Source organism: Populus nigra, chromosome 6, assembly GCF_951802175.1.
Source record: "Populus nigra chromosome 6, ddPopNigr1.1, whole genome shotgun sequence".
Classification (NCBI taxonomy): domain Eukaryota; kingdom Viridiplantae; phylum Streptophyta; class Magnoliopsida; order Malpighiales; family Salicaceae; genus Populus; species Populus nigra.
Window position 1 is genome coordinate 19,651,090 of NC_084857.1, and position 11,264 is coordinate 19,662,353.

The 11,264-nt window shown below is 32.4% G+C and overlaps 1 protein-coding gene across 1 annotated transcript; it reads left to right on the forward strand.

The window, feature by feature from the left end:
* The first annotated feature begins 513 nt into the window (after nucleotides 1-513).
* Nucleotides 514-6,572, forward strand: LOC133695640 (lipase). The gene is made up of 11 exons (XM_062117554.1): nucleotides 514-698; nucleotides 777-848; nucleotides 1,079-1,167; nucleotides 1,261-1,326; nucleotides 1,413-1,460; nucleotides 1,606-1,673; nucleotides 3,298-3,370; nucleotides 3,458-3,619; nucleotides 5,400-5,594; nucleotides 5,971-6,059; nucleotides 6,185-6,572. The coding sequence occupies exons 2-11, from the start codon at nucleotides 782-784 to the stop codon at nucleotides 6,387-6,389; spliced, it is 1,062 nt and encodes a 353-aa protein (XP_061973538.1). The 5' UTR covers nucleotides 514-698; nucleotides 777-781; the 3' UTR covers nucleotides 6,390-6,572.
* Nucleotides 6,573-11,264: the final 4,692 nt, after the last annotated feature.

Genomic DNA, 11,264 nt, shown 5'->3' on the forward strand with positions numbered 1-11,264 from the left:
TGGGAACATGGCTGCGGCTGCGTTCCTAAAAAATTTGAATTTTTTTTTTTTACTAAAATTTAATATGGTTTGTATGTTTTGGATCGTTTTGATGTGCTAATGTCAAAAATAATTTTTAAATAATAAAAAAATATCATTAATATATATTTTAACATGAAAAATTATTTAAAAAACACCCTCAATCACACTGTTAAATATGCTCTTAATGGGCGCGGCGCTGAACTCTTGAGGTAACGAAAGAGGGGAGAACGTCGTTCCTTGACAAGTCGTTTGGAAAATGCATCATCAGTATGGGTCTTGACATTTGACAAGGGCAAACCGCAAACGTGTAAGATTCAAGAAATATTTAAAAAATAAAATGAAGGGTTACTTGAAATTACCATAACATCTCCTTAGAATCCCAAACTGAGATGGAAACCAGAAGAGTTAAAAGGGTAGTATAGGTAATAAGCAATCGAAGGAAACCAAACTACATTCGTTTTTGTTCTTTATATTATTACGCCCCCCCGCCCCTCTCTGTGTCTCTCAATCAGTGTTTCCTTGTCTTTTTCCTCAATTAATCAAATTATTTTACGCTACGAACTCTATTTTATCCAAAAACACGATAAGGCTGCAGTCTTTCCGTCTAATATAATCGTACGGTCGCCGGAGACCCTAAAATCGGAGCTCCGAATTCATTGTGATAGCGGGTCCACCAGGTCCTTTTGCTTAATTTTTGTTTTTCAATTAGCTTGTGTGTTTTGATTTTAATGGATTGTTATGGGTTATCACTGCAGAGTACATGGGGAAAAGGAGGTGGTTTATTTTGGCGATTTTTGTATGTCTGTTTGCTTTCTCTTGTGGAAGAGGTAATTTTATGAATTAATACATTTATTTATTGCTCTCTTGTTTCTGTCAAGGGTAATTGCACAAGATTTTAGGTCAAGATTGTGTGATCAATTCAATTTTTTTAAAGATTTTTGGGCATGGAATATATATTAGTTGATATATTTTTTTTCTACTTGTTATTATGCAAATATACGAAAAGATTGAGGTTTGTTGGAGTAGAAATTGTAAGGGGTTTTATTATTTGCTGCAGAACTTATGGCCGAGCATAAGCACGCAGATAATCATCTAACCGCTTACAATCACTCTCTTGCAACAATATTGGTTGAGTATGCCTCTGCGGTAATAACACAAAACTCAAGACCAGTATGAACCGGAACGGGGTTTTTAAAGATTTATATGATTTGGTGACTAAAAGAAGCTTTGTGGCTGCAGGTATATATGTCAGATTTGACACAACTTTTTACTTGGACATGCCCGAGGTGTTCTGGTTTGACTGCGGTACTGTTATTAGTTGTAACATTTTCAATTTCAATCAGGTTTTCATTCTTTCAAAATTGGACTGATAAATCTTTTTGTGGAAACAGGGATTTGACATTATAGAGCTGCTTGTTGATGTTGAGCACTGCTTACAGGTGTGCATTTATTATGACTTGCATATATTGATTTAAGAGACTGAATCCTGATATCCTTTGCTTTATTCTGATATTATAACTCATAGGTTTGTTTTTTGTGGTGCTCTTTTGTCAAAAATTCTGATGCTATGATGACTGGATATAGTCATTTGTTGGAGTTGCAAAGGATCTTAATGCTATAGTCATCGCCTTTAGAGGAACTCAGGAACACAGGTTTGTCATATGCGTATATTATGTTGGTTCAATTATGCTTACCTTGTCAATGAACCCCGATTCTTAAATTAACTGTTATAGGGGGTTGCTCGCAATTTCTGCTAGCCAGCTGTGTAGTCAACTGAGCTATGCAGACTCTCCAGAGGATATAAAACACAAATGTTAGATGGTGAAAATATCAAAATATTATTCTTATGTTGCGTAATGAACATTCGAAACAGTAATGCATGGCATGCTCACAACGGAACAAAATCACACACTTTTATGTCAATATCAGCAGTCCTATACAAGCAAAAAATTTTGTAGTATCCAGAAAATTGTTTGGTTAATGTTGTATTGAGTTCTTTGCACATGGAAAGTTTTGATAGTTGATGCAAATCAGAGGGTAAGAACCCTTGAACTCACGCAAGAAAGAACATGATGCGAATTCCGTGGATATAAAAATCCAGAAACCCATAATGAAGTAGATGAAAAACCCGGAAAACCAAAAATCAAGTTTGGATAGAAAACCTTGAGCCAAAAATAACTTTGTACCTAAGAACCAAAAGTATTATAAATTGAACTTGGACCTGTTGAATATAACGAATCGAAAACTCGAAGTATGCGAAGATGTCGCAATGTTAGTTATACCTTAATAAGTAATCCTTTCAAATAATGCTCAACGTGCTGACTTTTAATGTCCTTGAAAAACATGGAAAAGCTGCTGACTTTGAATCTTTAATCCACATGGAAACTTTGACTTGGAAAAGCTGCTAACTTAGAATCCTTCATCAACATGGAAACTTTGACAATTCCAAGTTGTCTTTGTTGAATATGTAAAAATTGTCGCCTATGTTGTCCAAAGATAAAAAGGAACCCTTGCCTTTTTGGAATTTGTAAATCAAAAGGAAAGATAATCATAAACCAATTAGAAAAATAATACAATTCTCGCACAATAGCTTTTGGTTTTTGTTGTAAGGCCTTTCTGAGCTCTGATTGCTATGAAATTTTAATCCTATAGAAAAGGTCTCTTGAATCTTCTGGTAAAATTTTAGTCTAATCTAATGGTTGGATCGAAAGTTATGTTTGTTAACTTAAAACTGTATATTAGAAAAAAAAATTAAGCTCAAAACAACCTCTTTAATTTTCTTGGCTCTTGGCCTTGTAATTAGTCCAATTAATACCCCTAATGGATCTTTTCATGGTGCTTGTTGGTTCTCATCAGTAGTGTATTTAAATCAATGTGATTTGTGTGTGTATATTTCTTCGGCCAAATATTGATGAAAGGTGTAAAGTGACAAGCATTGTTTTTGTAACTTAAGCTACATGCCACCATAAGAACCTCCATGCTGAATTTGATTTCTTATGTTTTGATTGTTTGGTCCTTGAGACAAGAATCCAACAAACAACTACAAGTCTTTGATGCTTGATTATCCTTGTTGCTTATGTGTGATGTGTGCTTGATTAGTATCGTGGTTCTTATTAAGGGCAAAATCTATTAAGTTCTTGATGCTCACAGATAGTGCAGAAAGAACTTGATGCGAATTTGATTCCATCTCTTTCTGAATTAGGTCTAAGTTGGTTAGGTCAGTTGTTGGAACTATTGTTGACTGCTTTTTAATGTGGTTTAATTGCATATTGACAGCATACAGAATTGGATTGAAGACTTGTACTGGAAACAACTTGATATAAATTACCCAGGCATGCCTGATGCAATGGTGTGAATTTCAAGTCTCTCTGAATTTGTTGATTGGGTTTATGCGGGAGTTCATAATTCATTCCTTTTTCCTTTTTTTTGGTTTCAGGTGCACCATGGGTTTTATTCTGCATATCACAATACAACAATTCGACCTGGAATTCTAAATGCAGTTGAAAGAGCAAAGAAGTATTATGGAGATCTTAATATCATCGTGACAGGGCATTCAATGGGAGGAGCCATGGCAGCATTTTGCGGACTTGATTTGGTGGTAATTATGAGTAACCATTTCTTGAAACAAGCACATATCACACACAAACAAATTTTCATAGGTGTTGAATTGTGGATTTTCTAGTCCAGCGCTGTAACGCCCCTCACTTTATTATAGTATTTTAAAACACAACAAGGGGTGTTCAAAACCCGGTTAGGTTTGGGCAAAAAAATCCATCTAAACCGGGTTTTTTAATTTCTGAAAAAAATTACCTGGACCGAATCGAAAATCGATTCAAACCAAATCGGATCGGTTCGGTCTGGGTTGGTTTTTTTGCTTTAAAAACTAGAAAATCCAATACCATCAAAGCCTTCAAACTTCCCAACATTTCCCTAATCTGCCTGAACTGTTCCATTTGAATCTCCAAATAGAAGGAAAGGTAATTAACCAAAATGATGCAACGGAAAAATATTTATACCTGTCAAGTTTCAAGATTCAACAAATAGCACTAAAAATCCAGGGTTTGCAACAAAAAATATCAGTCAAATTAAGAACCCATTGGATTATGTCACACATAAAAGCAAATAAATTATAATCATTTAGCCATCAAGCTTGGATATAGAGAGAAGGCCACGCACGCACTGCAAGAAGGACAATACACAGTGAAGCTACTGTGTTCAGTCTCTTAGAATATAGAATGCCTTCCATACATCGATCATGGTTTCTTGTACAGGCTGTAATGTAATGCCAAAAGTGCATGGCAGTGGGTCTACTGGTGCTTGCACTAGCACTAAAATTGAAGAAAAGAGGAGCCAGTGAAGGATTATTTAATGAAGAAGCTGAGGACTGGAGTAACTTAAGAGATTTTCTTCAAGTGAATCAGAGGGTGGAAGGAAGATAGGCTAATGGGGAAAGTGATAGGGTAGAACTAGAGATAGGGCAGGGGGAGGTGGAGTGAGGCTACAGTAGTGATTTAGGGTTAGGTGAAAACTTTCTATTTATACTTTATTTTTTGACAGTTGGTTCAATTTCAGTTGAACTTGTTTACTTGATTTTAGTTTTTTGAAACCGAAACCGGACTGGATCAAATGTTTTTTCTTATTTTTAAATTGTTTTTTTCTCAGTTTCTTTTCTTGGTTCGGTATTCGGCTTTTTTTTTGTTTTTCTCGATTGATTTTTTTAAACACCCCTGCGAACAATCATTATGGTAAAAGAAGTGAATCTTTTTTTTTTTTTTGAAATTGCCTTGTCTATATCCTACTTTATATTTTTCTCGTGACAATTTTGACATAACTTATAACACCCATAGTACAATACACAAGCATATTAACCATGCAATGGATCTACCATTTAAAATAATGAATTTTTCTAATTTAATAAAATTTCAGTAAAGTTTTCCTTGTACGGAGGTCCTATCAAAAAAAATTTGTCTCGAGTTAAAATCTGCAATACAATCCAGGCTCATGCAACCAATACTTACAGAGAAATGACAATACAATCAAAAGTATTACGATGTCACCACATATTTACAGTTATCCATACATTAAGTTAGTCATTTATTTTAATATAGCGTGATATTATCTTAACTTAAAATATACTCAATCAGAATTCATTATTGAGATCTACTTATATAATAATATAACAGGAAGCTATGGTGTAAGCCGTCTGGATTGAGACGGTTGACAAGAAGTGTTGAATTATAGCCGGGAATATTATTAATGCATTTTATATTCGACATTGTGTGACTTTACTTCCATATTATTACTACTGTATTTTATTTGCAACGTTTGGTTGTTGATGCCTTTGAAATGCTATTGAACATGCATTTGTCTATCTCCAGGTTAATACTGAAGCCAAGAATGTTCAGGTTATGACATTTGGACAGCCTCGGGTTGGCAATGCAGCTTTTGCATCTTACTACAGTCAACTTGTGCCAAACACAATTCGAGTCACAAATGACCATGATATTGTACCACATCTACCTCCATACTATCGTTATTTCCCTCAAAAGACATACCATCACTTCCCAAGAGAGGTAACATTTGCTTTCTCGGGTGAATGATTGATGGATTTAATATTAAGCTTGCAATGCAATGGATATATAGTCAAGGCATGTGAATTTTCTGATAATTCCATTTTAAAAAAAGTCTGCACAGCTATAAATCAATCCATTGATGTTGATGCTTTGCTTGGACATGTTGGATCTTCTATTAAAATATGCACTTATGCAATTTAGCCTTCTGATAATTCAGCCTTGTCCTTGAATCGTGAGATTTTGGAACTAGGCAATCTGTACCCAGTCAAGTCTCATCTAACTTTACAGTCGTACAGAAAAGTTCTTTGGGAATCATGCGCATGCACTAGGTTTCTTCAGCTTTTTAAAACAGTAATAACCTTTCTCTTAATTGCAGGTTTGGCTGCATAACATTGGAGTGGGAAGTCTGGTTTATGAAGTGGAGAAGGTCTGTGATGGTTCTGGTGAAGACCCAGACTGTAGCAGGTGACCTTCCCCGCGAAAATGATATTTGGGATATGTAGAAATTAATATATAGTTAACACAGTTTAAGAGAGATTCTTCTCCCAAAACGTTGCTACAACCTCTTCAGCATTGAATTTTTTGTGCAGGTCGGTGGCAGGGAACAGTATTGCAGATCATTTAGTTTATTTTGGTGTTGAGCTGATGTGCGAGACATGGAGATCTTGTGGAATCGTGATGGATTCTCTTGCCAAAGAGTACGGAAAAATGGATGTCAAAGGAAATATTGTTTTCTCCAGAGATTCTATTCTGAGAATGAAAACAGAGACAAACATTGGTGGAGATCGTATGTAGAATTCAGAATTTGGGTTCTCCTCCAAGGTGGCTGAGAGGCCACTTGTGAACTCTTCCCCAAGTAGGTTTTTCTTGATTTTATATTCTGAGCCCATTGTGTAGCTGATGACCACTGTCGAGGGGGGCGTTCTGTATATAGATTGATTTGTACATCTAAATCTTTTTTATTTATATTTTTTATAAGGGAAGTATATAAACAAAAAAAAAAAAACAACAAAAAAACAAACACTACACAGCTTGGAAAGGGGGACACAACCCCCCACCTAACCTAAAGCAACAAAGAAGAAAGTATGGGCATATTCTGGAGAGAGGCTCTCTTAAAACCTAAATAAGAAACAAACAAATAAAAAATGAAAATATTATCAGAAAATCCAAATATAAAGCCGTACAAAAAAGAATAACTTTAGAAACAATTAAATTGTTTTTATATTATTCAAGCTTTTGTATTTTATTTGGTAATACTATTTTAAAAGGGAACAGAGAATTTTTTTTAATCCTTATCCAAAAAAAGAAGAAGAAAAAAACTACGTGGAATTGCATGTTTTAGAAGATTCTAATATCTTGATTTTTAAATGAATTGAAAATCAATCTGTTGAAGAATAATTGTCTAGCATCAATCTTTATATTTCTTGGTCATGATTTGTTATCATTGTTGGGTGGGGGGTTTATTTTCAAAAGTGTTGGTGTTTCAGTTCAAGATAATTGTAATGTTACATGTTTTATCTTTAAATCTGATTTTTAGCTTTTTCAGATTTGTATCATTGATTTTTATTATGGGTTATGTAATCGCATGATCATGAGATTTACATTACCTAGACTTAGAAGGTTGTTTCAATTATATTTAGTTGAATTAGATTATGTATTGAGATCTTTTAACAAAATTTGAATAGAGTCTTTTGACTTGGCTTTTTGGCACACTATCAAGTTTTGCATTTCCTCTATGAGTGGTGGACTTATTCTTTAACCATGTGATGCGAATCTTGTGATCACTCAACCTATAACAAGATTGATAACGAATCCTGAAAAACTGAAACAAGTCTCGTAAGAGTATGACAATGAAAACATGTACCACGACATCAACACTATTAGAATAAGAAACCTCATTCTACGAATACCAATTCGTGAACAAGAAGTATAATGAAGAACACCATAAAGTCAGTTATACTTTGATAAGTTCAATTGTTTGTTTAAACAAAGAGAAAAATGTTGCATCATGCAAAACACTAGTTTATTCAAACACATCATGATTGAAAACTAAAAAACCTAAGTACACTCTAATAACCCTATTTATAATATATGAAAGACATCGTAAACAATTCTAAAAAAAATAATAATAAAAATTCTAAATAAAATAGAAAAAAATATCTTAAATCAACCAGCAAACTAATATAAATCCCACACATGAGCTCATGGATCTTATTGCAAGGCCTTCTTGATGTTGGATTAATTTAAACTTTTAACATGATATAAAATAAGACCTCTGGAAACGTCTGATAGAATTTCAGCTATATCCAACGGTTGAATAAAAAATTATGCTTGTTAGCATAAAAATATATAATAGAAAAAATCAGCCCAAGAATCCTTGTAAAAAAAGATTTTTGAACATTAAAGAAATCCTTGCCACACTTGAAAACTATATTGATGTCCATTAAAGATCCTTGTAGAATTAAAAAAAAGCCTTAAAATTAGCTTTTGAATATCCTTTCACTATTAGGAAAGGAATCCTTTCCAAATGCCTTATCTCAGGAAAGAAAAAAATAAAATCCTCTCCAAATAGAAAGTTCACGAGTCAAAAAGCAACAAATAACAAAATCATATTGCATCTTTTAAACTGTATCATGATGCCTTAGTTAAATTTTAACTTGATATAGAAAAATATGTCTGAAAACTCTTGATTAAATTTCAGCTCAATCAAACGGTTGGATTGAGAGTTATACTTGATAGTATAAAACTGGACAACATGTACAATTACACTAGAATCTAAATTTTATTATTCAACTCTTTCTTGGATCGTATCATTCCATCTCTCTAAAGTGGTGAGTTTGTTATTCATTTATGTATCTCTTTGGTTTTGTACCTTAGAGTGATGAGCAAAAATTATCATTTATGTGAGTGACCTACAACTTTGTGATTTCCATACCTTTATGATATCAAATTGGTATAACAGCTTTAGATTTACAACCATGGTTGTTCGCTGGTGTCACGTGCAAGAATTTAAGAGGGATATCCATGCTCTTGAAATGGATTAAATGAGAAGGTAAATCAAGCACCTCTAGGAGCGTCTTGAACGATATAAGAATCGTGACGATGATGATAAGAATAATACTAAACTTAGTTTCTTTAACAATAATGAAGAGGATGTCAATCCTTTCCATCGCAGACCATACCATGATGCTAGTTACCATTGTTCTTCTCAACATCAATGAAGAAGGCATAAAATACTAAGCTTATCAAGATTTGACATGAGAATCGATAGTCTTGAATTTGAGGGGAAAATGCAACCTGACAATTTCATTGATTGGTTTCAAACTAGTGAGAGGATTTTTTTATTTCAAAGAGTATCCTGATAAAAAAGTGAAGTTAATGGCTTTTAAACTCATAAAATATGCTTCCTTATAATGGGAGAATTTTAAGAAGCAAAGGGCTTGTGAGGGCAGAAGCAAGATCAAGTCTTAGGAAAAGATGAAAAAGAATTTTGAGAGGGATTCTTAATCGAACACTATCGGTAAGAGACTTTTCTCAAGATTCATAATTTGATGCAATCTGGATTGACTGTAGAAGAACACACGATGGAATTTGACTTGCTCATGCTTAAGTGCGATATTGTTGAGCTTGAAGAGCAAACAATAGCCCGACACTTTTGCAGAAATGTGTTTTTTTTCATAATTTTGCTCTTTCGATGCCCTATTGGCCAGCCTTAAGCAACTTTTGGGGCCTCAATGTATGTTTTTGTAGGCTCACTAAAAAATAATATCTTTTCCTGAAACAAGTATTTTTTTTTATATATAATCTTATGCTTTCAACTACTTACGGCCAACCATAGGTAATTTTTGAGGTCTCTAAGTATGTTTTTGCATGTCTGTGCACATATAATAACTTTTGTAGAAATGTTTTTCATTTTAGTTTTGTGCTTATGACAACCGACCGCTCAACCTTACTCCATTTTTGGGGTGATGCGAACCCCATGATCACACAATCACGTATCCCACAATGAAAATTGACATAGAACCGAGAAAGCTAAAAATCAAATTTAAGATAGAAGTTTGACAACAATGATTACTTGAACTGAGACACCAAAAGTTTTGGAATAAAACCCCCACCCAATGATTATAATGAATTGCGAAGGAGAAGTATAAAGAGTGACATCACAAAAACAATTATTTTTTGATAAGTTAATTTTCAGTTCTTTCAAGAACCAATGTGTGAGAATCATCTCAAACACATATAATTTATATAACAAGGTTTGTAGCCTTACATTCCATTTCAAAATGGTATTTATATAGTCTACGAAAAGAAATAAAAACTTAATGGCCTATAATATGACCACAAATACAAAAATTAAGTTTTAAAACAAATAAAATAACAAATCCTAAAACTCGATGCAAGTGTAACAACCAAATCTGTTGCACAATCACACATGTGAAAATCCGGGTAAATTATTTTTTAAAAGCATATCTACTTGTGCGATTAAGTCCAACAAAATATTTAAATTCATTCTTTACTTGATTTAACATTTAATTTGAATACCATGAGATATTACAAAAGAGTGGAATATAATTACAATTATATTCTTGTCCAAAATAACATGCTTATTACTTTCATGATTATATATAGGCCATATTTGTTTTCTGGAAAGTAATTTTCGGGAAACCACTTTCCAAACTTTCCTGTATTTGTTTACCATTAGGAAAGGTGTTCAACGGAAAACACTTTCCGGTAAAAAAAAACACTTTCCATTCAAAGAAAAACACTTTCCGGTTAATGGAAAACACTTTCCAGTCAAATGAAAATTTGACTTGGATTATAGGAAAGTGTTTTCCCTTTTGGTTGTGTTTGTTTTCTGGAAAGTGGTTTTTCGGAAACCACTTTCCAAACTTTCATGTGTTTGTTTACCATTAGAAAAGGTGGTCAATGGAAAACACTTTCTAGTCAAAGGAAAATTTGACTTGGTTTTCAAAAAAGTATTTTCCTAAAAATTTTGGGCGGAAAACACTTTTTGGAAGTTGTGAAAAATTTAAAAATATTATTATTTGCTGATTATATCAAATTTGATCCTTAAACTTTTGATTGCTATATATATTTTGTTTTGAATATTTATTTCTTAATTTCATCTCTTAAAATTTAATTTTTATATTATCTTTGGTCCTTATTTTTATAATTGCTATTTGTTTTTTTCTTATTATTATTTTATTGAATTTTTTTTATCTATCAAATTTGATCCTCATTCTTTTAATTGTTACTTATTTTATTTGAAATAATTTATGAAATGTTAATTATTATTATTTTAATTTCTTCATCTTTCAATTTTTTTATTTTTTATTTAATCTCTATTATTTTGATTATTATTTATTTTATCTGAGATAATTTATGAAATTATATTTTTTTTCAATTTCATTATCATTTAACTTTTTAATTTGTAAGATTTGTTCCTCATTATTTTAATAAACTTGAAAAAAATAAAACATTAATAAGTTATTTTCTAATTTATTTTTTATAACATAACCAAATACTGAAAAGTATTTTTTAACTTATTTTTTATTATACTATTAAATATTAAAAAATATTTTTTCAGAATTCACTTTATGTGAAAAGCAAACGTTACATAATTAACTTATACAAAAGAGAAATATCCAAGCTACCGAAGTCTACCCGATG